The 27,685-nt window shown below is 47.9% G+C and overlaps 1 protein-coding gene across 7 annotated transcripts in view; it reads left to right on the plus strand.

Moving 5' to 3' along the window:
- The window catches only part of ACSL1 (acyl-CoA synthetase long chain family member 1), a 122,754-nt gene that overhangs the window by 65,835 nt on the left and 29,234 nt on the right, over positions 1-27,685 (plus strand). For 3 of the 7 annotated variants that reach the window (XM_017645234.3, XM_017645236.3, XM_017645238.3), the window contains exons 1-2: positions 936-1,091; positions 20,657-20,883. In XM_017645234.3, the coding sequence (XP_017500723.3) occupies positions 20,689-20,883 (195 nt within the window). In that variant the 5' untranslated portion in view covers positions 936-1,091; positions 20,657-20,688. Of the gene's footprint in view, positions 1-935; positions 1,092-18,841; positions 18,970-20,656; positions 20,884-27,685 lie in introns of those variants that run through there. The other 4 variants (XM_036996583.2, XM_073219161.1, XM_073219159.1 and 1 more) reach the window with 2 other exon arrangements.

The following is a 27,685-nucleotide window of genomic DNA, read 5'->3' on the forward strand; positions in this document are numbered from 1 at the left end:
GAATAATGACAGCACCCACTTTACAGGGTTATGATGACGATTCAATAAGATAATGTGTGGGAAGTGTTTCAAGAAACGTATCTGTCATTCAATATCAGAGGCGTTTATTATAATAGTAATTCTTCTGGAGCCTCAAATTCCAAATAGTACCAGGTAACAGCCCTCTACGCAGTACTAGGCACAAGCACCACTGGAACAGGGGCCACTGATACTAGAGGTTAAGGATTCTGGCAAACGTCAGGCCTTAAGAGGGAAAACAGCATTCGGGATGTGAGCCTGCAAAACAGCTGGCGTGGCCTCTGGAAACCCCAAACGGGCTTTGTGTGGACGCAGGACCCCTTAAAACCGCACAGCCAGGGCTGAACAGGGTGGGTAGGCTCCAGGAACTGGGCGGGTGAATACTGCTCTTGAGCAAATGTCAAATCTGCGTTCTGCTCTAGCTGTACCCAGGCTGATTTGCCGGGAGCTGCTTCATGTCCAGGGCATTGCAGAAGTCCAGACGAGAGTCTTCCCGGCCAGGGACTGTGGCGAAATGCCACTTGGGGACCGGGGTGAAATCGGGTTAAGGGGGTCTCGCACACAGATGCCAGAGAAAATATTAAAGGAAAGCCCTCGGTCACCACCAGGGCCCTTCCCTGCAGAACCTCCCCCCACGAGCCCCCGCCAAGAAATCAGCAAGGCATGTGGTCGAGGGTGGAAGATGGGAAAGGGCATCTCCCCTGACCCGCGGCACCGCACACCCGGGCTTAGAGGGGTTCTGGGTTGAGGCACTACAATTTACCCTTTGCCTCTCTTCGGGTTCGTTATGAACTCAGAGGCATTCAAACGACACTCGTGCGGTTCGCTCACCGTCTTCGTGCCCCCACCTTCTGGCCGCCCTGCAAATGCTTGCCCAGACAGGAAGGCGGAGCCTGCGGGGAGGGGCGGGGCCTGCGCACTGGCAGCACCCTGGCACCGCCGCTGCGGAGTCTGGGGCGCTGCCAGCGCGCAGCGGCCGCCGCGGCGCCCTTAAATAGCATCCAGAGCCGGCGCCCGGCAGGCAGTGAGCTGCAGTGACAGTCGGCGACCCAGCGGCCAGGCCGGCCGAGGAGGTGAGTGCTCCCACCGCGGGGAGCCGCGTCGCTCCCCGCCGCGGTGCCAGGGGGCTCGGCGGAGGGGCGAGGCTGCTGCTGCCCCGCCCGCCGGAGCCCGGGAGGCGGCGGCCACCGGGGAGCCGCGTGAGCCGTCGTCGCTCCCGGGACCTTCCGCCTTTGCGGCCTCCGTCCTCCGGCTCCCCGTGCCGTAGCAGCGGAGGCTGTCGGGCCGCCGAGCCGCCGCCGCGTCCTGCGCCCGAGTCGGGGCTGCAGGCCCGCCGCTTCCCTCGGGCGGAGCACGCGGGGCTGGTGTGGCGGCGGGGAGCCGCCGAGCCGGGAGGGAGGACGCCGAGCATCCGAGGAGCCGGTGACGGTGGTCTGAGGCTCTCTGGGACCGGGCACGGAAGCATCGGAGCCCAAGTGTCTCCTGCCTGGGTGTGATGGTGACCCCTGCGCGGAGCACTAGCTGGAGGGTCAAATGCAGCATCAAAAGGCGCCTGCCAAATGTAGAAATTCTCGCGGTGCCTCTAGAGGAGTGCTCGTAACAGCTGCACATAGACCAGATGGAGTCATTGATTTAAGGATCCGGCATTTTTTTTTTTTTTTTTGAAATTAGCAAGCAAGGTGATTATCACCTTGCTACATAGTCCGAGAGTGGTGGTAAAGGACTTGAATGAGCACGTGGACTGGAACCTAGAGACACACTCCAGCCAGTCATTGTGTATGTTGGAATTGCAAACCCCTTTCCCTCTCCGCCTACTTTCGAGGTTATGGAGCTCAATTAAGACCATTAGAAAAGTACCCTTTGCCTTTGACCTTTACCTTCATGTTGGTGCAGGAGTACCCACAGTGCCCCAACCCTCAGTACCCTTTGATTTATTTACTGTCTTTGCTTAGCATGAGCGAAGCTGGTTAAATCTCACAGTTTTGACACAAACATCACCTGTGATTTACCCAGTGTAAACAGTTACTTGCTTAACACAAACAAAAAGTGAATGAAAAAATCCTGGTTAATTGTGCATTTTCAGGTGAAGGTAGCAGGTTGGACTGCCTTACATCGTAAGGTTGGAGTTGACAGTTTGTGTTGGATGGACTTGAGAAGGTGGAACTTATAAAGAAGCCCTCACTTCCCGTCAGTGTGGAGCCAGACTTTGGAGACATTTTTGTCCTGACACAACTGGGATAATCCTTCCCAGTTTGAAACTTGACTCCTTATTTGTAAAAAGGCTGCATTAAAGTATTTCACCAGCTAAAATTCTATGACTGAAGAAAATCCTTATAAGCAGCAAACCAGATACTTGCTGTCCTCACTTAAAATAATATAGATATATTAGAGACCCAGTTTTACAGACCTCTGTTTTCTGCATTTACTGCAGAGAAGAGTTTTTTTTAAAAATTGCTCTTCCCCCCACAATTATAAGCATTTTGACATATTTCCTTCCTGTCTCTGTTATACATATCTTGCCCAGTACTCTTATTACTATTGTAGGAAGCCTGAATAAAAAGAAAACTCTGGGCTTTTAACTTTTGGGCATTTAAGAGATAGGTACTTGAGTCAAATGCAGGTCAGTGTCTATATCATGCCGGTGAAGGTTTCACGGCTTCTCTGTTTGGGATGAAGTTTGGAATAACTGGAGATGTACCAGCACTTGGTACAGTGTCATGCTTAATATTCAGCTCTTGCTACGTCTTTCGTTTTTGATGAACAGTGTTGTGGAAAATGGTTGTGTTTGGAGAAGGGGCTGGGGAAAGATCAGGTTGTTTTGTCATTACAGCTAGGGATTTCTCTTCTCCCCCTTCAAGTTTCACTTTTCTGGAAAGAGCAAGACTATAGGAATACTAGTGATTTCTAGATGTTGATACTTCTAACTTTTAAGATCAGCTGCTGAATTTGTTGTGCAAGTTTACCACATAAATCATGTGTCCAGTATTCTTTAGTACTTACTGTCTCTTATAACCAAATTGTGTCATGTCAGAATCCACTAATAATGTGTTATGAACAGTATCATTTGGATGATGCAATGGGTTAGCCTCTTTTTGTTACAAAATATAAAAGAACTTCCTTTAAGGCAGCTCAAAGCTGCTGGTATCCTGAGACCTCTTCGGGCCTTATTCTGACAGACTGTGGTCCGTCAGGAGGTAGATTGAATGTGCCAGAGTCTTTACTGAAGGATGTCAGTCCAGCTTCATGTTCAGACAAACATATTAGAGTCACTTTACTTTGACACTCATGCCTGGAGTGTCTCAGCCAACAGCTGATCTGAAGCTGCCAGTGGTTGAGTTTGATTTTCAACATTCTGGTACTTAAAGGAGCTTCTGACAAGCTTTTAAAGAAACACAAGTAGCCCCAAAGGAGTAGCTGGACTTTATGAGCTAGAAAGCAGTTTTACCAGTGTTTGCAGCTGCAGCTCTGAGACTGTCATTTTATCTCCAGTTCCTTACCTAATGCTGGATGCCATCTCATAAGAAACTGTAGTTTGCATAAACCCAGGTAAAACATGATTCGAAACAATTGCCCACACCACGGTGATGAGAGAAAACTGCCAGGGAATTGAGTTGTGTTCACTTTTCTGTTTTTTTACATCCTGGCATTGTGAGTTCTTGGCTGTATTGGGGACAACACAGTATTCCATTAGTTGTAACCTTTGTGGAATCGAGAAGGGAGCATGAAATATGCTGGTATCTTCTGTGAAATGTGGCTGGCATGGAGGGATGGCACATTCTTTGGACACTTAGGTGGAGGTGAGGACCGTGCTCCCCTGTGCTTCCTGCCTCTGAAGAATACATTCTGCTGGAGGCAAGGGTCTCATCTCCAAAACCTAAGATTTCAAAACTGGCAGCTCCATGTAGGTACCTGCACTAGTTCTCTTGAAGATTTAGTTGCCGTTCTTCAGGGTGAAAGCTTTGTACTATCTATATAGCATTAGGGCAGCAGTGAGGGTACGGGGAGGGCAGGGGCAGAGAGTATGTACATATATACATACATATATATATAACAAAATTATAATATAACAATCACAGAAATTATGCTTATTATAGAAATTTGAGAACTGTAAAAAATAAAGGCCTTCAAGAGAAATACTAACATTTTTGTGTATTTCCTTTTTGTGTTTTTCTAAACACTTAAAAAATGTAAGAATATATTTTTAATTGAAGATACTAGTTTGACAATTTAGTTTCAGTCACGTAAGATATTGTGAACATTTTTTTCCATGTTATTACATACTCTTCAAAAAAGTTTTGAAGATAACTGCATTATATGGTTAATGGGATATGTCATAATCTATTTACGTTTCTCCTGAATATTTAGGAGCAACTATTTCAGAACAGTTTACTGAACTCACATAGTTAAATATATCTGTTTTAGAAATTAGGGCATCTTCCGCTTTAAAACTATTGAAATTGGTGATGATTTGAAAATAATTATTATTAGTGAATGGTTTTAATGGACTTTTGGGTTCATGTGTTATAGTCAAAAGCTGTTGAAGTAAGAATTTCATGGTTTGGAAAGATAAATGGAAAGAAGTCAGGGGATCAGAGGAGGAAATGTGCATTGCTCTTTACACCATTTCCTCATTCTGGGAGGGACTTCTGATAAATGTGTTATCTGTCCATTTGCACAGTTTTGGCTGCTATAGAAATTTACACTTTCTCCTCAGGTTTGTTGTGGGAGAAGTGTCCATATACAAAAGGCCAAAATGCCAAAATGCCTTGAATACCACTTATTTTTTTATTAACCAGAGAAAAGAGAAAGTTGCTGCAGGCACTTGTTTCTCCCTCAAAGCTGTCAGCTCCAGAGCAGGACAGGGGCTGCTGATGACCGTGGTAGCTGTAGCCCAAGCACGTCACCTATTAGGTGATGATAACAGCTAACAGTGCAAGGCCCTGTCCTCTGGCCTCACATATGCCAACTCAGTTCATCCTCCGCAAAACTGCAAGGGAGGTCCTGCCAGTCATCTGTGTTTTACGAAAGATAAAAGAACACACACAGGAATTAAGTTACTCAAACCAGGATTGGAACCTAGGCAGTCTGACTTCAGAGCCGGGGCTGTGAATTGCTTGGCTCTACCGCCTCTCTAGAACCTGAGGTATTGTTAGTCCAAAAGCTTATTTCAACAGCTTTTGACTAGAACACATGAACCCGAAAGTCCATTGAAAGTTCCAGATTATCTGGCTGGTGGGAAGACGGAGGGAGAAGCTGGTTCTCTGGTGTCGTTGCTCCTTGGTTTTCCCGTGTTTCATTTACACTCTGTCTTGGGCCCCTAGAGTGCTGAAAGGGACAGCAAATTTCGACTTAGCTTGGTTCAGAGAACGAGAAGATCATGTGCTTGCTGCAAAACTATGACTTTCTAGAGAATTAGAGTAAAATTTGCCAACTCTGGAAGTTGGCCTTGTAAGACTGGACCAGTGTGGCAGTGCGTGATTAATGCATCAAGTGTGCAGGAGGAAGGGGGCGGTGGGGGGAGCCGGGTGGTGGAGCGCGGCTCTCTTTGGAGATTGGCCTCATCATGGCACGTTGGTTTGCTTTCTGCTCCAAGTCTTGGGGTACTTTTACCAGAAACAGACCTTCTCAGCATGTTCCAGATCTTGCTGAACAACTGTTCATAGACAAGAGAATGGAAATGGGAATTTTCAGGGTTTAAAGGCCCAATGGCACCATTTAGTGGTCACGGGCCCCTTTCTCCTAGTGCAATTTTAGGCAGTGTGTCAATATGTGACAGAAATGAAAGCAGGGCCGCCGTGGCCAAAGGGGCAGGGGCAGGGTCCATGGCTGCACAGACAATAGACACCATTGCTCACTCCGTCACCCTTGTCGCCTCTGAGGCCCTTCCGACCAGCGCAGGCTCCCAGAGCACGGACAGCGCAGCACATGTGCACTTGACAAATGCAGTCCCTGAGGTGCAGGAGAGGCGGTGCCTCAGCCAAGGTCACACAGCCCGTGCTCCCCTCTGGCCAGGACTGACGGGGCAGTTTGTTCCTGGGAATGGCTGTGCCTCTGTGAGCCTCCAAGACTGTACTTAGCTTGGCTCTCAGGGGCTTCTAGAGCCTGGTTCTGACCTTCCCTTGCCCACGCCTCTGCTAAACTACCACACAGGAGGACATTTGCAGCACCAACTGCTGGCACAGGGTTGAACCAAGGTCTCTGCCCTCCACACCGCTGTCCACAAGCTCTGTCCTCTGCCTGAGCAGTCTTCCTAGTCTGGAAGGGCCTCCCTGGCCCGGCGTGCCTACCTCGAGCTATCCACGATGACATTCCTCGACCCACCCTCATTCCTCATGTGCCTGCTCCTCAGAGGGACTGTCCCTGGGGTGACTGTCATTGTCCCCAGACTCCAAATCCCTCCCTGGAACCTCAGCGACAGCTGGAATGCACCAGCCGCCACACTGGTGGTTAAAATGTTGAAATATTCCCATATTGGTTAGAAAACAGCTGCTACCCCAAGTGCCCCTACCCCAAATTCAGGAACTGAAGGGTAGCACCCGGCCCAGCCAGAGATGCCCTGCACCTGGGCTGGTGCAGTGGCCCATTTCTTTTCCCATTGGTTGAGGCCTGGCTGTACTGGCCTTTTATTATTTTGAATAGCATGTCCACCTCTGCCCTTCCTTTGCCTTTTCACATGCACATAGTTTGCTTTCCCATATAGGCATCCCAGCCACAGTCCAAGCTCTGGGTGGCTAGGAGACCTTGGTGTTGTCATTTCTGTATTGTCAGCAGCATTTAACATAGGGCCTTGCTGCTAGTAAATTCTTAAAATCATCTGATGATTGGTTGAGACTAGGAGACATTCAGATGGTCACATGTCCCATAGATGGGAGTTGCTGCCAAGAATATACCTTTAAATATTCCAGGTCTTTTTATATTATGATGCTGTGCAAAGCTTAGATGTGGTAGCCAAGATAAAGGCATTGAGAAATCTCTAGACCAAAGCCTCACTGGGTTGAATGTCGCGTTGAGGGTACTTCTGAGGTGTCTCTTTCAGGGCAGTTTCAGTTGTGTGTGAGCAGCCGGTGGCTGAAGGCTTTGCAGGATGTGGGAGGAAGGGCGATCAGTGGGAAGTTCAAGGTAGTCTGACACAGCTGTGCTCTAGCCTTCGTATACCTGGCTTTCCTACTTAAAATCCTAACTTGTTTCTGTGCCACTAGTGAAATGGTCACGTAGCTGTCTGTTCCTTCTGTAGGACAGTTGCCTACATTGTGCCTCAGGCAAGCCTCCAAGGTGTCCCAGAATGTGGAGCTAGCCGTGACCTTGCCTGTCCAGCCACCCCCTCACCAGGGACAGCGTGACCCAGAGGGCTGTGGCTGAGCAGCCCTGAGACAGGCTCCACTCGGACGGCACTGCCAGTCTGTGTTTTCCTCTCCTGACACGAGTCAGAGATAAACGCTGCCGATGCCAGGACCGCTCTGGAGTTCAGGCAGGCTGCAGATCCTGGACCCTTGGGGCAGGGGCCAAAGCTGTGGGGTCCCCAGGACAGACCTCAGTGAGGCCAGCGCCTCAGCCTGCCATGGCTTCATGGCCTGGTTTCCCCTTCCTCCAGAATAGCCACCCCAGTCCCCTTGGCCAGTCACTGCAGTGTCCCGCCCCCTCTAGCACGCTGCTTTCCATCCCGGGGCAATGCTGAATCTCTTTGTCACCCTCCTACGTGGAAAATCTGTTTGCAAGCTTTGGCGAGCTTTGTCACCCTGCCTCCTAGGTGTGGCAAGCTTTTCAGGGTGTTCCAGTTAGCAGTTTCATTTATTGCCAGAGTCAGGAACTGACAGAGACTCTATAGCCAGGCAAGTGACCAGAGAGGTTACACGTACTATGCTCAGGAGACTGAGTGGTAGCCTCCAAAAGGGGCTGTGTGTGCCCTGGGTTGGGGGCAGACAATTAGGGTACCGGCTGCATATATGAGAATTTCTTTAGAGGTTTATGCTTAGTTTTCTTTTTAAATTTATATTTGTGTGTTTTATAGTGCTCAGAAGGTATCTGCACATATACATAGTTCATAAATAAATGCATTTACACATGAGAGATATATTTATTTATTATTTTTGATGCATTAGCAAAAGTTTAGAGAACCAGAAAATTAAAATCCTCCTCTACTATCAACATGGCAAGATACCTCTGAATGCCAATCAACATGGCAAGATACCTCATTTAAAAGATGTTAGTTTTAAAACAAGAGAATTCAGTTTGCCAGTGAGGGAAGAGTAGAAACTGCTTTGTGACACCAGTTTGTAGTTCATGTTAAATTGGCCTCTAACTTCAGGAGAGTTAGGTTAAATCCTGAGTATGTTTTGCCTTAGGTCCCTGAACTTGACAATGTAGAAGATTCATTTGGACAAGGATTTTATTTTTTTCTGCTTTATTCACTACTGTGTCCCCTGAGGCTAAAGCAGTGGTTGACATAGAATGGACAGTAAAGAAATATTTGCAAACTAAGTGTATGGACCTTTTTCTTGCATGACAATTAAATTTTGTGCTGGGTCGCGCACTTCAATTCAACATTGAAGTTGGCTTTGCTTTGACCTCCAGTTGGCTGGCAGGAGGCAGTGTAGGTGCTCACCACCTTCACTCCCTGCAGATGAGTTCTCAGTTCCATAGGACCACGGAGCTGACTGGGCCTCCCAAGTGTCACCTGGATGCTCGGATGTGTGGGATTTGCTTTAAAATCATTTTTTTTAAGGGACATAAAGTGAAACAACATTAACAAAATGTTGATCATGATTGAAATTGAAGCTGGTGTTCTAGGTGTGAAGTATAGCCTATTATACTATTCTGTATACTTTTGAATAGATTTGGAAATTTTCATAATAAGCTTTTAAACAAAACAAAAAGGGAAAATAGAGACCCAAACCTAGTTTCACCTGTTCAAGTAGGTAGCGGCCAGATGGAACAATCTGTTTTTCTTTCTTTCCTGCTATTAAACACTGGGTCATTATTCTGTGATCCTGTGCAACCTGTTAGATTCGCTTTGTTCTTAGCCTGCCCAGAGCCAGGCACCTCTGCTTAGAGCTACCTGGACTCTGATGTAATTCTAGCTCACGTCCTGTGGTTGTCACCGATCCCCCCCTGATCCCTCCTCATTCAGTGAGCCGAATCCTGGTTAACCTTTCCTGTTTCATGTGCCACTGAAGTCTTCCACAGAGCTGACCAGATGAGCGCTCAGAGAAGGCTCCTGTGTTCTTTACATGCCCTGTTGGTCCTAAGGAACCGTGCAGTGTAAGAGTGTTTGGTGGGTTCCATTTGCCTCTGCTTTTTAGGGTCACAGCAGTTCCCCGCTGAAATCTGTAAACACTTGAAAGTGGATTTCCCCCAAACTTGTGCATAGCTGGCCTTCCTCTGTCTGGGTCCAGGCCTGTCTTTGGATTCTGACTCCCACCCAGCCTACTTTGAAGCCCTTTCTCCAGTTTATCTGTCCTCTTGGAACCTTGATCTATTTTAAGATGTGTAAGTAACTCTACCCAACCTTGCAGCCTGTCAGCCTTATCCAGGTCACTGACACTTAATCGTGCGACCTCTGTGCTGAAGGGCTGGGCCTTGCCCTTCTGGGCCTCAGTGCCAGGCCCGGCGCTGGCAGGGACAGGAGGGCTTCATAACACCACTGGCTGCTTGGGGCCAGCGTCCTGCAGCCACTGGGTCTTTGCCTGCTGCCAGGAGTGCTCTCATGGGGGAGAGGCAGGGGGTCTGTGGTCTCTGTTTTATGACACTGCTGCTCCTGCCTGCCCTCTGCCTGCTCACTGGCCTGGCTCTCAGCGGAGGCAGTCGGTGGGGTGGGGGTGGGGGGGCGTGTTCCCCACCCCCAGGTCTCCACCTATTTGCTTGTGACTTGCCTCCCACAGGCTCGGTGCAGCCCTGTCTCTGCTCCTGCCCAGGCCCAGTGCTCCCAGGGCCCTGCTTGCCTGCAGCACCCCGCCCCCCCGCCTGACTCCTGCGGTCTGCACGGCTGTGTGCATTGTTTGCATGATGCCTGCCTGCCCGTGTGCCATCACCCACACCCTAAACTTGAAGGCAGGGAAAACAGTACACGTGCTCTCTCCTCATGCTGATGGCCTTCTGTTTGCAAGGAAACAAGAAGCTTTTCTTTCCTGCAATTTCAGTCTTGTTAGTTTATTTGCAGTGGGACCCTTTTTCCAAGGGCCCTTAAGTGGAAGTTGCCCACCTAGCAGGACAGTGGCCTTGCCAAGGCCCACCACAGGGCAGATAGGGGGAGCAGAGATGGGTGTTTTCTGGGAGAGAGTTTTACCCCATCTGTCATTCCGCTAGAAGGACAGGCTGCCACTGTAGTGGTTTCTGGAGCAGGAGGGAAATACCATACATACAAGAGCAAATGGACTGACCTAACCGAGTTATGTAATTTTTATCCTGAGAAATTTTTTTAAATACAGCAAAGGATGGAGAGTGATGACATCATAAAACCTGTGCCCACTGCAGAGCTGGTAGGTTGATGCTGGTTGTTCCTGTCCATGTCCTGCTGGCACCTGGTGGGCTGTGTGTAGGTGGGATCCCACGGTTACTCCGGGTGGCACGGCATTGTCTCCTGACACCTTGGGGTGTAGGTGATGGAAAGGGGTGTGGCTTTCCTGTCTCCCCACTCCTTTCTCAGGCTCCCCTGAGGCCCACACAGGCAGCAGCTGGGCTGGTTCAAGACTGCAGCTCCTCAGACGCCCAGCTAGTACTGACAACAGTAAGCCTTTTGCATTTGAGTCTAGTGTTCTTTCCATGTGGCCTTCCGAGTTCACTACTGGACGTTACAGCTTTGGACAGAGCCCCTGAAGGGCCCCAGGACTCAGGCACCTTCTCTGAGCTTCCTCCCCTTCCTGAGGCCCTCGGGGAAGAGCGTCTGCTTGGCAGTCCAGCTGTAAAAGGACACCTGTCCCCTTTGCTATGCAGCCGTCTCCCTTCTCTCACCGGAGCCTCTTGCTCAGGGTTTATTTTATGGTTGATCTCCGGTCAGGAAGGTAGAAAGAGTTTGTTCTTCTGGACTGTTTTAGTCGCAAGAGGAATTTTATTTCTTTCTCTAGCTGGTCTCAGAACAGGCCTTGCTGGTGTTGCCTGATTTCCCCAGACTGTGGTCCCGTGCTCTTTGACACGCAGCCCTACAGATGTAGTTAGGACTCTCCTTGTGTCAAGTGTCACCTGAAATAACATGCCTCATTACAGCCAGGTGATGACTGGGATGTCACCCGCCAGAAGCCTCTGCATCTACGTCATCATGCAAACAATGCACACAGCCGTGCAGACCGCAGGAGCGAGGCGGGGGCCGGGGGCTGCAGGCACACAGGGCCCTGGGAGCCCTGGGCCTGGGTGGGAGCGGAGACAGGGCTGCGCGGAGCCCGTGGGAGGCAAGCCACAAGGTCTGCAGAAGGGCTGGGTCAGCCTCACAAACGGGTCTCCCTGTCCCCACCGGCTGCAGCAAAGCCGACCGACTGAGGCCGTCTGTCTGTCTAAGCCCGCTTCCTTCTCTAGCTCTTGTCAGGAAACTTCCCTGCCTTGTCGTGACACACGTACAGAAATCAGTGTTTCAAGACCAATGGAGAAATCTTGTTTCTGTTGGGAATTTTTTTTGAAAATTTTGTAAACTTTTCGTTTTAAATCCATATCACTAAAATTTACACTTGCTGCCTCGCACAGAGGCCTCTATGTGACCTGGATATCTCTACTGGGTCTGTCCTGACTGTAATTATCATTTTCCTGGGTGGCTGTACATGGCCCGTCTCCATATCTGTGTTGAGGAGAGAAGGGAGGAGAACGCCGTGTTGTGGTCTGGTTTGGATTTTGGCTCTGGAATGTTGGACAGGTCCTGTTCCCAGCATTCCTTACATCTCAGACGGCCATCCGCCCAGCTCTGCGGGCATTTCTGAGGCTTCTCCTCACTAGAGTCCTGCCATTGGACACCAGCTCCTGGGCTGTTTCTCTGGTTTGGAGGGTTCTCTTTTCTGTCATAGAATTCCCTTTCAGAGCTTGGTGGCCAGCCCGATGTGAGGCTCAGGCCTCCAGTCCTTCCGGCATTTGCTGTTCTACGTAAGAGAGGTACTTGTTTGCCTGCTTCCCTTTCCCATGGCAACCTGGCTTTGTTTTAAGCTAATCTGCAGTCACATTTCTAAATGTACGTCTAAATGTTTACTGAGGAGGAGAGCGGACCCTCGTCCTTAGATGACCTGGGGTGACTTTATACACGAGTGAAACAGTCTGAGGAATGTCAAACATCATGGGAAGATGGGCAGAATATTTTTATGTAGCCTTTAAAGCAGTGGCTGGCAACCTTTTTTAGCCCCTCCCAGCGTCTGGGAGATGCTTCTTCCTCCTCGCAGAAGCAGCCGTGACGTGGGGTGCTGGGGAGAGCACTGCAGCTTGGAGATGCTTTGAATACCCCTGTTCTCTTCGGAGAAGCACTGTTCTATAAATATACCCTCCGCTCCCAGGGCTTGCAGCCGAGGATCGGGCTGAATCATGGAGGGTCAGTCAAGATCAGTAAATGTTTGTGACGACCTGGTCTGGGCAAGACACTGTTAGACACCAAGGGCCGAAGGAGAGAGAAGCATCTGCATCAGAGAAGCATACAGTCACCATAATTATAAAATAGGAGGCGCTGAGGACCACAGAGGCTACAGATAAACTATTCCTGGAATTCAGAGGAAGGACAGACTGCTTCTGACTGGGTGCCGGGGGTGGGGAGTGCGGGCATCACATAAGAACTTATTAGGGAAAGTGGCGTCTGTTCTATTTGGGTAGGATTTGGACATCTTAAAACAGGACCAGGGCAAAGAGATGCAGGTGAAGGGGACAGCAAGCAGGGGCGTGCAGAGCAGTGGCGGCACGGGAAGGCTTTCTGGTGGCTGTGGGGAAGGGCTGCGTGCGGTGCAGGGGGGCCAGGCGCTCGGGGAGGAGCAGAGGTGGCGGCACGGGACACCTGCGTCATGGCCGCAGGAGGCGAGGAGCCAGCAGGGTAGCTGGCCCAGATTGGCGCGGGCACACGATGGACCTATGGCCCCTCACCCCTGGAGGAGGGCTGCCCGGGTCCTGGAAAGCCGGCCTGGAGGCTCACGAACCCCCTTTCCTGCTGCAGGCCCCCTAATTATCTTCGTTGTTCCCCCATCATTCAGGGCTCAAATACTCAGCCCTCCAGTTCCTTCTCTTTCCTCCATTTTATATCCACTTAGTTACCAAATACTGTTGGGTTTTTTAAGTGCTTAAAAAACATTATTTATTGTCGTAAAATATGTATCACATAAAATGTACCATTTTACCCCTTTGTCAGTGTGCGGTCAGTGGCAGTAAGTCCATTCCCCATGCTGTGTAATGAACACTGCCATCCAGCCCCTGAGCCGCTCCTCACCCGCACAGGAAGCCCGTGCCCCTGAAGTAGTGATCCCCCATACCTCTCCCCACCCCACCTGGCAACCTTGGTCTCTATGCCTCAGTTTGCCTGTCTCGGGTCCTAGTACAAGTGAAATCATGACAACACTTGTTCTGTGTCTGGCTGCTTTCACTTAGCATCACATTTTAGAGTCCATCCACGTCGTGGCACATATCAGAATTTCCTTCTTTTTTTAAAGGCTGAATAATATTCCATTGTGTACAGACATCACGTTTTGCCCCATCATCTGTTGATGGACACTGGGATTCAGATCCTGGCTTTTTAAAGCACCGCGTGTCATGGCTTTTTGTCATCCTCCGCCTCGCCTCCTGCTTTGTCTGGATGTGAATCACCGTGAACCTGGGGTACAATGCTCGCCTCTCAGGGTCCACAGGTTTTTCCTTCCCCTGGGCACAGTTTCCCAATCTTGGCGTTGAAGGTGGTAACTCCACGCAGTGAGGACTGTTAGGAGGATTACATTTGATCACGGTGACTGCTTAGCACAGTGCCTGACACATAGGGAGTGCTTAACACCTGTGCCTCTTACAGAAATCATAATCTCAAACTGATTTCCCTGTATGTCTGCCTTCCCCTCTCCGATCCAGTGCACACTGTCATTTGTTCCAGGCTAACTTGCCCCAAACCCTAAAGCTGAGGGGGGGCCTTGCTCCTCATGATCCTCTTTCTGTCCCCACCTCCTGAAGTAGGGCTCTTGTCCACAGACGCCACGCCTCCTCCGAGGCCCAGCTCGCCTTGTGCCTTCTGCACGCACCCCTGCCTGAGAACGTGTGCCACTTTCATAATTTCTTTTGCACGTGCTGCCACCTTGTTCTTCACTATGCTGTGTACGTGCTGGTGTTACGCGTTTCACTTCCAAGCCTCATGAGCGGGGGCCGCACGTTTTTGGCGGTCTGTACCCACCCCGTATGAATCTAAAATCATGCACATGCCCAGCAGAAGGTGAGGGCTCCCCAGAACGCTTTCTCAGTCCTCATTTTAGAGCCTTTCCAAGGGTTTCTCTCTTAGTTGCTTTATTTCAAACAGCATCAGCTGTAGAAAGACCCCTTTGCCCGAAACCGCCTCTGTCAGTCCTAGTCTTGGGCCTTGTGAAGGCCAGCAAACCGAACTGAACTTTTTCTAAGGCAAATAAATACCTTTCACACTAGCTAAGTAAGTATTTCTGGGGGCTTGACCTTGCAAAGGCAAGTATTGCATATTATTATAAAAAACGTTTAAAAACCAAGAAATTATGAGGTTTAGTTATATGAATATGGACCCACAGGACAGATTTTTAGAACTGTCCTACCATGCTATACATGTGTTCCTGTGACTTGGGGGTGTTTCAGTGGGAGACGCATTTGTTACTTAAAGAATTGTTCAACTGAAACCACCTAGATGTGAGAGAAAAATGTGGAGATACACCATGGAAAACTGTTAATCCTCAAAAAGTGGCATTAGAGATGCCTGTCTGAAGAAGCATGTTCAAAGAATCTTAGTGGAATAGTAATGAAATGTGAATAGGAAAAAACAAGTATTTCTAAAGTGATCAATTTTATCATGTGACTTAAATGTAGGTGTAGCTTAATGAATAGAGAAACTATTTTAAGTAGACATCTGACCATTTCATCTAACAGCTAAAAGTTTATCTGTTCAACTGGGACATGCTGTATCTCTTTATGTGGGGACATATACAGTAGTTGTGGCTTGTGGCCAGTGTGAATGGGTGAGATATGGCCCTAATCTTACTGGTTAAAAATTAGGCTAGTGTTATATTTGCCTTCAAAAGCTTTGGGTCCTACATTTTCTGTTCCTTAAGAGAAGGAACAGAGAGTGATGTAGTGTAGAATTCGAGTTGACTCAAATAATTCAGTAAATCAGGTTTCCAAAAATAGAGCATCTCTGCCTCCTTTCTCCCTTAAAACTATTCTTGGAAATCGAATTGGTGATGCATAGAATCACTTCATTGAAAAGGTAAGTGAGTTTCAGGTGACCGGCGCGTTGGGAAGAAGAGCTGCCAAGCAGTGATGGGAGTGACTGAGTCCCCGGGCCTCCCTGTGCGCTGTGCGTGGGATCCCGAAGTGACCCAGACGCTCCTTCTCCTTCTCTTGCGCAGAATGGGGAGATGGTCCCAGGGCAGTGACCACAGTCGCAATTCCTTTATGGGATGGGGTTCGGACAACATCCCCTGCTTTCCTTTCTAACTGGGGGAACTCCAGCACCTCCTCCTCTCCAGGGAGAGCCCGACTGCTCTTTTGCCTCAAGAGAGACTGGCTTAAGCAAATCTAGCTTTAGGTCATTTGCCAGCGAGGGCTAAGGAGCACGAGCCCACCGGTTTCGGCATGGCACGCTGAAAGGAGCACACGGCCTAGCGGCTGCTCCCTTGTTTCTGCTCACGGCCAGCTCTGCGCAGCCAGCGTGGGACAAAGAGAGGGCTTTCAGCCTTCTGTAAATAGCCTTTTGTCCAAAGGGAGGAGGTGGAGCGAGGAATGGCAGCGTCTTGCCAGCTCGCCTGGCTGCTTTAAGGAGAGATGTTAGGATTTCTTCATTTGCTGCTGCTGGGGCAAGGGTGCTGTTCATGTGGGTCTGCTGGAGGGACGCATTCCTCGGGAAGTTTAGCATCAAACTGCTATTATTCAGCTGGATGAAAGCTTGAGGACCTTCAGAAGGGGAGAAACGTCCAGATCACTGTTTTTTTGGTTTATAAATGATATGACGAAAATAAAATGCTAAGGTAAGTATAAGTTTGTAGAATTGCAGGGGCTCCATGTGTGTGTGTGTGTATGTGTGTGTATGTGTGTGCTTGCGCATGCATACGTGTGTGTGTCCATCCATGTCCTTAGAAAGCGATGCCCCTGTAAGTCACCTCTGGCCCAGAATCACTTTTTTCCTGGTGTAAACAAAATGGTAAGAGGTGAACCTTTGCGTCTAGTGGTCTTTGAACCCATGTGTTCAGGTGAGGTGGTAGTTATGTAACACATGGAGCGTTTACACGATTTTGGACACTGAGCTCTCATCACCCCATGCAGAGTGAGTGCTGGAAGGTCTTTAGAAGCGACCTGCCCTCACAGTTCCTAACCTGGGGTGGGCTGAGCAGGAATTGTGAACCCCCTGTGCCTAGGAGGGAGTGGTCTCCCTTGGTGGAGACGGTCAGCAGCCTCGCAGAGGTTAAGCATTGTTCATGTAGGGGAAGAAGCATGAATTTAGAGTCAGGTGATGTCGAGTCTTGAGAAATACCTGGCGGAAGACTCTGACTTTTCCAGCCTCAGTTTCCTCCTCCTTGCTTTGTACCGTGAAGTTCAGGTGAGACACGGGATGTGAGGGCCTTTCCCCAACACTGCATCAGCACTAACTGTGTTCCTGGCTACTCTTCCCAAAGGTTAGGCAGACAGGTACCAGATTTCTGTTTTCTGACAGCCATGCCGTCCACTTCCCATTGCCTTGCCCCGTACAGCTACATCCACCCAGGCCTGCTTAAAGGCCTCCGCCACTGAGGGCCTTTGGGGGCTCATGCCAGCTTTCCCTGACCATTGTTATGCTCCCTGTCATTCTGTGGTTTTAGACCCCAGCTTTACAGAAAACTCAGGATACCCAGCTGAGCAAACCCGCTTTTGCAGGTGTAGAGGGAAGAACATGCATGCGGAGCTGTCAAGAAGGAGAAGCCTGCTGCCAGGAGTCTTGTTTGTTTCTGCAAGAAATACTGGCTGCTTAAGCTCTTAAGCCAATTGAATCGTATTCTTAGCAAACAGCAATGTGATTATATGCCTGGGCTATAAACTTTCTGAGATGCTGCTGTGGTAATTTGCTTTTGAAAGAATTAAAACGATATTCCAACTAGAACTCCATTGGAATAGAAATTTTTTAAGAAATCGAAGTTTTAACTATTTACTGGCCAGTACAGGAGCTGATACTTCTTAGAGACCTGTTGGGCTGGCTTAAGCTGTGGTGTTTATGCTCACCTACTTTGTTTAAAGGCTATTTATTGGGGCTGATTTTCCTTGAATGTAGCTCCACCTCCATTGCTAAATACCGCAAGTGCCTTGTCCTTCGCAGCGGTTAAGCGAAAGGGAAAAGATGCATGATGCTCTCTCTTCACATTAAGGAGCTGTTCTTTACGTGGGTCTAAACAAGGTATTGTGTTAGGTTGTTGCATAGTCTCTAGATTTCCCACGGGCGGCAGGGACTGATTTGTTCACTGAAGTTGATTTGCAGCTTGTTACCTGGCTGCCAGCTAAGATGCATGAATTAACCTGGTATAGCTTGTCATTATTATCCACTGAAGGTAAGAATTTAGCTGGATTTAAACTCCTAGCATTACAAAAATTAGTATCTAATAAAATGCTCTTGCAGGGGTGCTACTAAACCAGTAACTTTCTGGAGGTTTTTTTTTTTTTCAGTGTTCTTTCCCAGACTTATGTCTAGAAACAGATTTATTTCTTAGTATGATGTCTACAGCTTGGCTATTGCTGATGGTCAAAACAGGAAAATTAATCACTTATTTATGTCTATTTATGTGGGAGTTATTTAATATTTTCACATGGGGATGTGATTCTGTTGAACAGCCCCATAAATTCAGACGCTCTAAGTTTCATGGAAATGACTTCAGGGACTTTGGCGGAGAAGGGCGGAGGGCAGGGTTGCGTGTTGAGGGGTGGGTAGTGCCAGTTCGGACCTGGAGCGCTGGGGTATGGTGAAGACAGCTAAAAGGTGGAAGGATGTGAGGGGAAGGCAGCCTTGCACAGTCTGTGCGTGAGGTCGCTTTGCATTTGTGGAGTTGAATACTGTTCATAAAATCTGGCTGCTCCGTGCCAGCAGGGCTGGACTCAGTTTGTCTGCTTGTCTTCAAAGTCTCCCACGTATCTCTTCCCCTGAGAGGCCTGATTGCTACACCTCCCTGGAAGTTAACACTTACCACTTAATGCCTACAGATACTACTTGCCTAATTTTGTATCTACCCCCCTGAGAGCCTAGCCAGCTTATTAGCACAGTCTTCCTGGCTCCTATCTCCATGCCTGGCACAACTAGGTGCTCAAATATGTTAAATGACTGTGGCAGCTCAATTCCTACAAATTTATCTAGCATAAGTCTGCTGTGAGCGTGCTACTGACGATCTGTTTCTTTCTTGGTCTGTCTCATGTTGGTTCCACAGACCACCCGACATCTGATCATTCATTTCACTGGTTTTTAAAAATATGCCCGTTTTTCTCTTCTTATTGGGAAGCTGAGCAGAGAGAAACAGTGTCTGTTTGCAGTCCTGGCACTGGCAGTGACACTAGCCAATGCCTGCCCCTCCCATGGGTGGGGCAGTGGGGTGACTGTCTCCCAGCTCCTCATTGGCCTCTCCTCTCCCTTCTGTTCTCCTGGGAAGTCAAGTATGGATTTTGTCTTCTAGTTACCTTTAGCCTAGTGGGCAGGAACGCAGGCCTCGGCATGTGACATGCCCTAGGAGACCTTGGCGGGGCTGTGTGCTTCCAGCCCCTGCCGCACCCCCACCCCCACCGCCTTTTGTGTCTCTGCAGTGGTGTGTCACCTACAGTCAGCTCTTGGTGGCACAGATGGTGAGTGGCTTTGTAAATGCTGGTGCTTTTGCTCCAGCATTGTGGCCTGAAGGAATCTGCTTATCTATCTGTTCCTTTTCTTATCTGTCCTGTGAAATCTCTAAAATCCCTCTAAAATGTGTGTATGTGGGTTGGGGGTGTGCGTGTGTGTGTGCACACGTCGTACACACACCCAAACAGAGCTTCTGTGGCACAAGATTGCATGAGCTGAGCAAATACATTCTACTGGCTCCCGTGGTATTGACGTCCAGTAAAGACACTTGGTTTTTTATGCTACTCCAAAAAAGAATATATAATAGTATAGATTGAAATTTAAAGAGAACTTCTATATTTGGGGAAAAAAAGATTATTTTCAGTTTTGTGATAGCTCTTTAAAAGAACATATAATAAGTAGCTCACAGATGCCATCTGAACTTGGAGCTAAAATGTTAACACTTGGTACATTACCAGGAGCTTCTTGAGGGAAGTCTTTCAGAGCAGTTACCATTATTTTCTTTTCTACTTCTAAAAGTACTTTATAGAAGTTACTCAACAATAATTTTCTAATTAGCATTATTCACATTTATCATGTGTGTGTTTTTTATACTAATGTATATATGAATTGTCTATCACATTCCATTTGCAGCTTTACTATGCATTGCATTGTTCATCTCATCTTATTCTGTGTGTTTTGGCTTTTTAATTTTGATTGTAAACCCCTTGTAGTTGAGCATTATTTTTCATTTCCCCTGTACCTTAATGTTTGCTGGGGGTACTAAGCACAGATTATTTGTAGAGGAAATAATAATGATACTTAGCATTTGCTGAGCACCTTCTGGTGCCTTGTACCATTCTAAGCGCTTTATGGGAATCCGTTAGTCATTATAAAAGCCCTACGAGATAGGTACTATTTTCATCTCCATTTAAAGATGAGGAAACTGAGGCACATAGAGGTGAAGTAATTTGCCCCAAGTGGTTGCGTTAATAAGCTGGGGAGGCAGGATTTGGCTCTAGAATCTGGGCTCTTAAATACTGTTCTATATTTCCTCCCCAGTACTATTTTGTAATCTCTCTCTAGATGTTTGGTGGTTGGTTTAAAGTTTATGCATACCAATTCAGTATTTTAGCTATAACAACTTGGGGAATATGCAAGAAATTATTTCATCAGAGTAGCCCCCTGCAGCCTCCCCTGCATTTATGTTGCTGCTTGTATGGAGCCGGTGGGAGACACACTGAAGTGAAGCTCGGTCTGTTTTTCCAGGTAGGGAGCTTGCACTGAGGTTTGTTGGAGGAAATGGAAACCGATGGCCCTTGGGTGCTTTGGGCTTCTTTATGCCTCTCCCTTCTCTCCCCATGAGCCATGCAAATGAGCATTGAGTTGTGTTTGATTAGGGGGAAGAGAACAGAGATGCAGTATCAGAGAAGAAAATGGTAACTTGTCCCACTTCTTTAGCATTTATGGCAAGAACTCTTCATGAGTTAAATCTTTTGAATGTGGTTAATGCAAGCTTTCACTTGAGATAGAAGTGAAAATAATTTCTAAAGTGTTTTTAAAAAAATGCAAGTTGGCAGCCAGGACAAGACCTGGACCGTTAGACTGTGGGGTTAATGCCTTGATCGCTGAGCCAGCCATTAAGTGCTGGTCTGGGAATTCTGGAGAAGAGTCCTTCCTCCCTGGAATGACCGTGACATTTTTCTCTCCTGACAGAATTCAGCTTAGGGAACCACCAGCACAGGACCATGCAAGCCCACGAGCTGTTCCGGTATTTCCGGATGCCAGAGCTGGTTGACTTCCGACAGTACGTTCGCAGTCTTCCTACCAACACGCTCATGGGCTTCGGAGCCTTTGCAGCGCTCACCACCTTCTGGTACGCCACGAGGCCCAAGGCCCTGAAGCCGCCATGTGACCTCTCCATGCAGTCAGTGGAGGTGGCGGTAAGTGGGGGAGCCCACCTGCCCTCTGGGTTTTCTCTGCATTTCCCCAAATTAGCCAAGTTCCATCAAATGTGATATTGATCAAGATCACAACCACAATTTGCTTGTGATGGCACTTGGTAAGCCAACATGTGCTCAACAAATTTGTCGCTGGTAATAAATGGAGGTGGAGGCCAAAATATAGGGCAGAAGGACAATGAGGTAGTGTTGGCTGTGGGTCCGCCCAGTCACACAGAGGCTTATTCGACAAACCACGTGGAGCTCCTCCCTGGGCCTGGCACTGTGGTAGCCTGGAGGATTCGGGCAGGGGAAAGGACAGGACAGAGAGGAGGGCTGTCGAACAAATGTTACAGCTACTTAGATCACATCCTCCAGACATTAAAAGGGACTCTGGGAGTTCAGATAGGATAAGGCTAGACTAAAAACTTGCCAGAATGACATGGCTGCAGAATTTAACATCAGACATGAAGAATGCAGGACATCTAAGAGTTGTCTCAGGTTGAGTTGTTGAGCAGGAGAACGTGGTCTATGTAACTTGTGTTGTACATAACTAAAGGTCGTGTCGTGAAAATTAAATCAGAGTAAATGTTCCTTATTTAGGGCTTAATGGGTGAGGTGCCATAGAGAATCTAAAGGCCCTTTCAAAAAGATTCTTAGTGTTCCTGCTCTGACCTTCCTCCCTTCTGAGAAAGGTTATAAAAAACAAAACAAAAATGAACAGACAAAGCAGAAACAGACTCATAAATACAGAGAACAAACAGGATTAGATCGGAGGACAAGCAAATTCGGTGAAAGGGATCAAGAGGTACAAACCTTCAGTTATAAGAGAAGTCTCAGGGATGAAGGTCCAGCATGCCGAGTGACATCGATCATAGTGGAATGACTTTGATGGTGACAGATGGTAACTGCATTTACTGTGGTGAGTATTTCATAATGTATACAAATGTCAAATCGCTCTGTTATACACCTGAAACTAATCTAAAATTATGTCAGCTATATTTCAAGTGGAAAAAAAAAGGTTCATAAAAAATGTGAGGGATTCAAAAGATGAACGCAAGTTCTCTGGTGCTTTAACTCTTCACCCACTTTCTGCTTTGTCATTTCTTGCTTACCCTTTCCTAAGTCAGAATTAATTTTCAGAATTTATTACTTGTAACATATATAACACAGAATGCGGTGAAATGCAGAATCCCTTTATTATTTATTGCTTTTAGATGTGGGTGAAAGGTCTTCCCCATGCTCCAGGGCCGAGGGCCTCGAGGAGGAGACTGTGTCCTTCCCAGCAAAGACCCGGCCTGATGAAGACCTTTCTGTTGTTTAGAGGGTGTTAGGTCTTTGTTCCTTTTTGGACAATTTCTTGGATTCCTTAATGTGAAACTCTTAAAATACATAAAGGGTATGTCAGTCTAATTCATGCCAAAATGTAAAAATAGAATGAACAAACTTCTGAGAAGAGTTGGCTTAATACTTTGCTGAGAAGGTAAAGACGTCAGTATTTCACCTCAGCTCATCACATACCAGTAGTGAGTAGAACTTATTTTTTTCCAATAATACATATGAGGTTTTGGGCATTTCTTCTCTTCTGGCAGAGGACTTGATGTCTCATAGTAGCATCACCATCTCTATGAAAAAAGTACCTGGCAAGTACAGATGTTAGATACTGATAATTTAGCAATAACTAAAAAAAAAGGCTTTATTCTTCATATATGAAAAATTTTGGAGGCACTTACAACGTGATTTTTAAGTTCCAGCTTAGCACAAAGCCACTGAGACATGTTAAAATAATCACACATGTTCTCTGTAGAACAATTTAAAACTACAGATAAGCAGAAAGAATTAAAACCTGTATATAGGCTTCCTGATTTTTCTCTTTGCTTATAAAAATAGATTTGGCTCTGAGTTTTAGAATTTGTAGGTCTTAGGAGTAGATACAAAATTTGTTTTGCATTTCTAAAAAAGAGCTTAAAATACTGAATTTACGGTTAGCTTTGGAGTTACAGGGCTTGTTAGTTATCAATGCTTTAAGTAGCTAACATTGTCCTACGGACTTCTGTGGCAGAAAGAGGAACTTCATTCATTTCATTAAGTATTAATCAGGAGCTTGTATATCTGGCACTGTTGTAGGAGCTGATTGCCAAAGTAAAATATTGTTTCTGCCTTGAAAGCAAGTAAGCATTAGGTGCCAGCCCCGACCCTGTGCCCCTCCTATTTCACATATGCAGATTTTCACCAGGGTCTCCCTGCAAACTTCCCACAGATGCTAGAATGTGAGGAGTCTGCATTTTCTGTCTGGCTGACGCATCACCGTCCACACTGGCCATTTCCCAGCTGCCCTTTTGTAAAGCAGCAGCACATAGGTTCTCGAGAAGCTACAGCTTCCAAATCTTTCTTTTAAAATGTAAAGGGCGTTGCCACTCATGCTGGAGGCTGTGTAGGGAAGGCGATGAGGACATAGGCTGCAGAATGGGGCAGAGAAGCTGGAGTTAGGGACAGAAACCGGCCTGTTTCTTCAGTTTGGAGCCTGGGCTAAGCAGGACTGTGGGTCCTTGTCCCCAGACCTGCAGCTGTGCTGACCAGCCTGCCTCAGTGACTGAAGGCCTGCCTCTCCCTGGGAAGAACTTCCACCTGGCAAAGGGTTTCCTGCTGCTCTGTAAGTCTGAGCAGTGGTTGGAAGCAAGAATGGGCACACATACATGTGTGCGTGTGTTTAATCGCAAGCAGTGTGCAAAGTTTTCCAGTTTTGGCTTGTCCCAGTCTGTTCCCTGAGACTGAGACCCCCATGTCTCCTTGGGAAGATGGTCTTCACCGGAGTATCTGGAAAGCCTCTGGGATTGGTCAGGGCCCAGACCATGGTGGTTGCAATCAGGGACAGTGGAAAGCATGTTGGAGCCCGAAGGGACCAGAGAGGCAGTGAGATGCTGCAGAGCCTGGACCTGGCTCCTGCTTAGACAGGCAACCGTGGGCAAGTTCGCCTGACTCTTCTGATTGCTTTTCTGATTCCTTCCCATTCCTCATCTGGAAAACAGAAGTGGCATACTGTCCTGCCTCAGTAGTGTTAGGAGACCAGCACACGTGCACATGGAGTGTCCACGCGGCTGTGATGATACACGTTGGCTTTCTTCTTCTGCGAGGGCCTTCTCTTTTCCCCTCGTGTCTGATGCATGAATAAACCCCTGAGTCCCCAGCAGGGCAGCTCTGTCATACAGAGAGGGGAGAGCGAGACTGCTCATGCTGCCTTCAGTATGGGAGTGGAAGTCATGCGTGATAGCTGGGGCTCTGGGCGGGGAGGATAAATAAGGGTAATGAGGACAATTGGAAATGAACCTGTTAGATCAGCTTCAGGAGTCAGTGGCTAAGAGCTTCTGGCCCAGGAGCCGGCACTTCTGAAGGTGGATGAGTAGGCAGACGAGTCTGAGGGCAGTGATGGAAATGGAAGGCGGGAGGGCCAGGTAGGGAAGAAGGTCAGACTCCGCACGCAGGTTGAGGTGTGGGACCAGATTCTGTCAGGGAGTGGGGCGCAGGACTGTCAACACTTGGGCTACCGCAGCAAACCCTGCTTTCTGCGGAGTGTCTGCCTTTCCCCAAACTCTGTCCCAGTCCAGCTCAGACATAGATGGGGTCCAAGCAGAACCTGGTTCTGATGGGGCTGTGGGCCCACCCACCAGTTTAAGGGATTCAGCAACAAAGCATTAGGAAGTATAGATGCGAACCATTGTGCTTGCTGGGGGAGGTGGTAGAAAGAAATGTGGATTTCTCTGGTTGATGAGACGTGTCACATAGGCCTTGAGACGGCTTAGTTGTCGAGTTGGAAAGATTTTTGACAACTGTTGGACTCTGACTACTTAAATGAAAACCCAAGTTATTTGTTTTGTCTTTAGATATTAGAGAAGGGAATAAATTGTAGCAAGTAAAAACTTTTTATACCTTCAAGTCCCTACCATTTTTAAGACTTCATGTTAAGAATATCAGAACTTAATTTAAAATTGACCTCTGGAACCTAAGTCATTTTGCCTATAACAGATTGACTCTGTAGACTTGTTACTAGACCAGGGTTCTCACATGGGTGACAGGTGCAGATATGTTAACACGCAGAACCAGTTCTTTGCATATGGCTCCTCTTGTCTCCAGAGTGATGACTTCCATGCCCGGTGATCTCCTGCCATTCAGGGTATGTGCTGGCTGGATGGCTCTTTTGAATGAAAGCTTCAGATTTCAACATCCATATGTTGTCAGATTATCTATCTGTCTGTCTGTCTGTCTGTCTATCTATCTATCTGTCTATCTATCCATCCATCCATCCATCCATCCATCCATCCATCCATCCATCCATCTATCCATGCCTTAGCATTCCAATCCTGCTCCACAGTCAAATACGTAGGATGCGATTTAATCCTCCACGAGTCACAGAGAGTATTATCAGCTGGGCATTCATTCAGCAAGTACCTGAGCATCTGCCATGTGGTATGCACAATACCAGGAAGAAGAAGCTTCAGGCCCTCCTGTGGATTACAGGCCAGCAGGAAGTACTGCCAAGGACTCATTTGCCGTCATTTGTAACATATGAACATAATTCTCATCTCGGGAAGCCTCAGAATAGCCGACTAGAAGCACATGTGAGACTTTGGAAGAATCTCCCAATTTGATGCTCTGGCTTCGTATCTTTGTCAGCAGTCCTTGTGTAAATCTTGACTGTTTTTAGGCACTCACTTTCATTTATTTACCATTTGTCATCGCATGTTTCTGGTCACTGTTCTCCACGGCCCCTTCTTCCCTGGTCTGATTGCAGAATAATTGCACATGTAGTCAAATAAAGATGTGTGCAGACTTGCCCTCTCAGCTTAGCCCTAGCAACCCCGCACGCAGCTTTGGTGCTCTGAGAATTTCCTCAAATGGTACATCCGAGGAATTTGCAGCAAGCAGTCCCAGGGCTTGGGGCAGTGTGGCTGGTTGGAGAAGATGTACCTGGCAGGGATGTTTCTGTTGAGAGTTATCATCCTGGGAGTGTGCAAACATCAGCATTTTTAAACCTTTAGGCAACTTTAGCACCTTTTCTAAAACTTAATGGGCATCATAATAAACTGTGAAAAACCTTGGTAACTTACTTTTTCTTAACTAAACTCACTTAAAGGAAACCGAGTTCTTTGTGTTGTTAGCGTTCTAACTTGCAAGCGGCTAGTGATTTCAGGGAGTTGGTGGAAGTGTCAGCGCTGGTAATGGGGTAGCAGAGGCTGGGGAGAGGCACTGCAAGTGAGGGCAGGCATTACAAAGTGACAGTAGTCACTCATCTTTGCGCCAAAACCAGGCCACACAAGTACTAAGTAGCTGCCTTTAGTATTTCAAAGAAAGAGTGATTGCTAGAAGGAAAAATATTTATTTCTGGGTTCTCTATAACTGGGAAGAAACTCTGCAAATTCACTATATAGGAATACAGGGAAACAAGTCCAAAAACACAATTTGATTTTGCACAAATGATGCCACTTCTCTCACAGGCTTCATGAGGCAGGGAGCATGTGTACACACAAATGACACAGATGCGGCTGGGATACGATTTATGTTTTAGCCTCCCCCAAGCAGGGTCAGCTTGTGCTGGATGAAAAAGGACAAGCATGAGCTTTTCTGAGCCTCCTGACAAGCATCTCTGCTTCACCCCAATGTCCAAAGAAGGCTGATGGTCAGAACCAGGAGCTGGTTCCCTTCAGGTTCGTGGAAAGTGAAGCAGAGTGAATGCCTCCCGCACCCTGGATGGCGGACGCACAGAGGTGCTCTAGGTGGGCTTGTCTCACTGGAACACTGTGTGTTCGTGGGAATTTGGATTTTGTGACTCTAGACTTTCTTCCCTTTCCCCTCTGTGGTGAGGCCGAAGTGGGGCAGCGCAGCGCTACAGTTTGCTAAGTCCTGCGTCACCCTCCCCCACCTGAGCCCAGCCTCCTCTTGGACTGCAGGCGCTCGGGACCTTGCAGACTGCAGTGAACCAGGGATGAAATGACAAAAACCCTCCAAGGAGGACAGGAGGGTGTTGACAAACCAGTGAGCTCACCGGTGGTGGGGGCCTATCTCCTCAGAGATGAAGGCGAACGACACATGGGCGAGTTTGAACCCACCCATGAACCCCGTGGAGCTGGGCTGGAAGCTTGGCTCCACCACATTTTCAATGTGAGGCTGAGACGGCGTCCCCCCGGGGTCTGTGTCCTCCTCAGCTGGCCTGTACTAGATGCTTGGTGGATACTCCCGCACCTTCCGTCTTTCCGGCCCGCCATGACAAAACTCAGCACCGATTGCCACGTTGATGGTTCTGCCCTTTCTTTGCTCACCTGGCTGTCAAGTGATCCCAGAAAGTTGGCTGGTTAAATGGAGCATTAACAGTGAAGCTCAGGGTTCATTGTTAGCAGTGACGTTCAGCGTAATGGGGGAGCCTAGGTGTTTTTACAATATTTGACTATTCAGAAAATAAGTGGGGAGGGTCGTCTGTTGGCTGGCCTGTCAAGGCCCTAGTTTGGTCACGGATCTGGTGTTGCTGGATAGGAGAATCGATGGCCCCTCTCAGAGGTCACTGGGTGGAAAAGTAGTGTTGTGCCTTTTTATAAAAAGAAGCACATCGGGGGTGGTCCGGGAAGGGTCGGGCGCTTGCACAGTCTAAGCGCCGGGAGGAGTATGTTAACATGGAGGATATTAGAGCCATTTTCAGCCCTAGGACTGTGCTTCCACCTGCTGCTTTTCTCCCTCCCTGGATTTGACATGTCAAGTCCAGCTGAGGTCGCACAGGCTCTGCCGAGGTGCTGGTTCCCCCTCTCCCCCACCTCTT

This window comes from Manis javanica, chromosome 12 (genome assembly GCF_040802235.1).
Source record: "Manis javanica isolate MJ-LG chromosome 12, MJ_LKY, whole genome shotgun sequence".
Classification (NCBI taxonomy): Eukaryota; Metazoa; Chordata; class Mammalia; order Pholidota; family Manidae; genus Manis; species Manis javanica.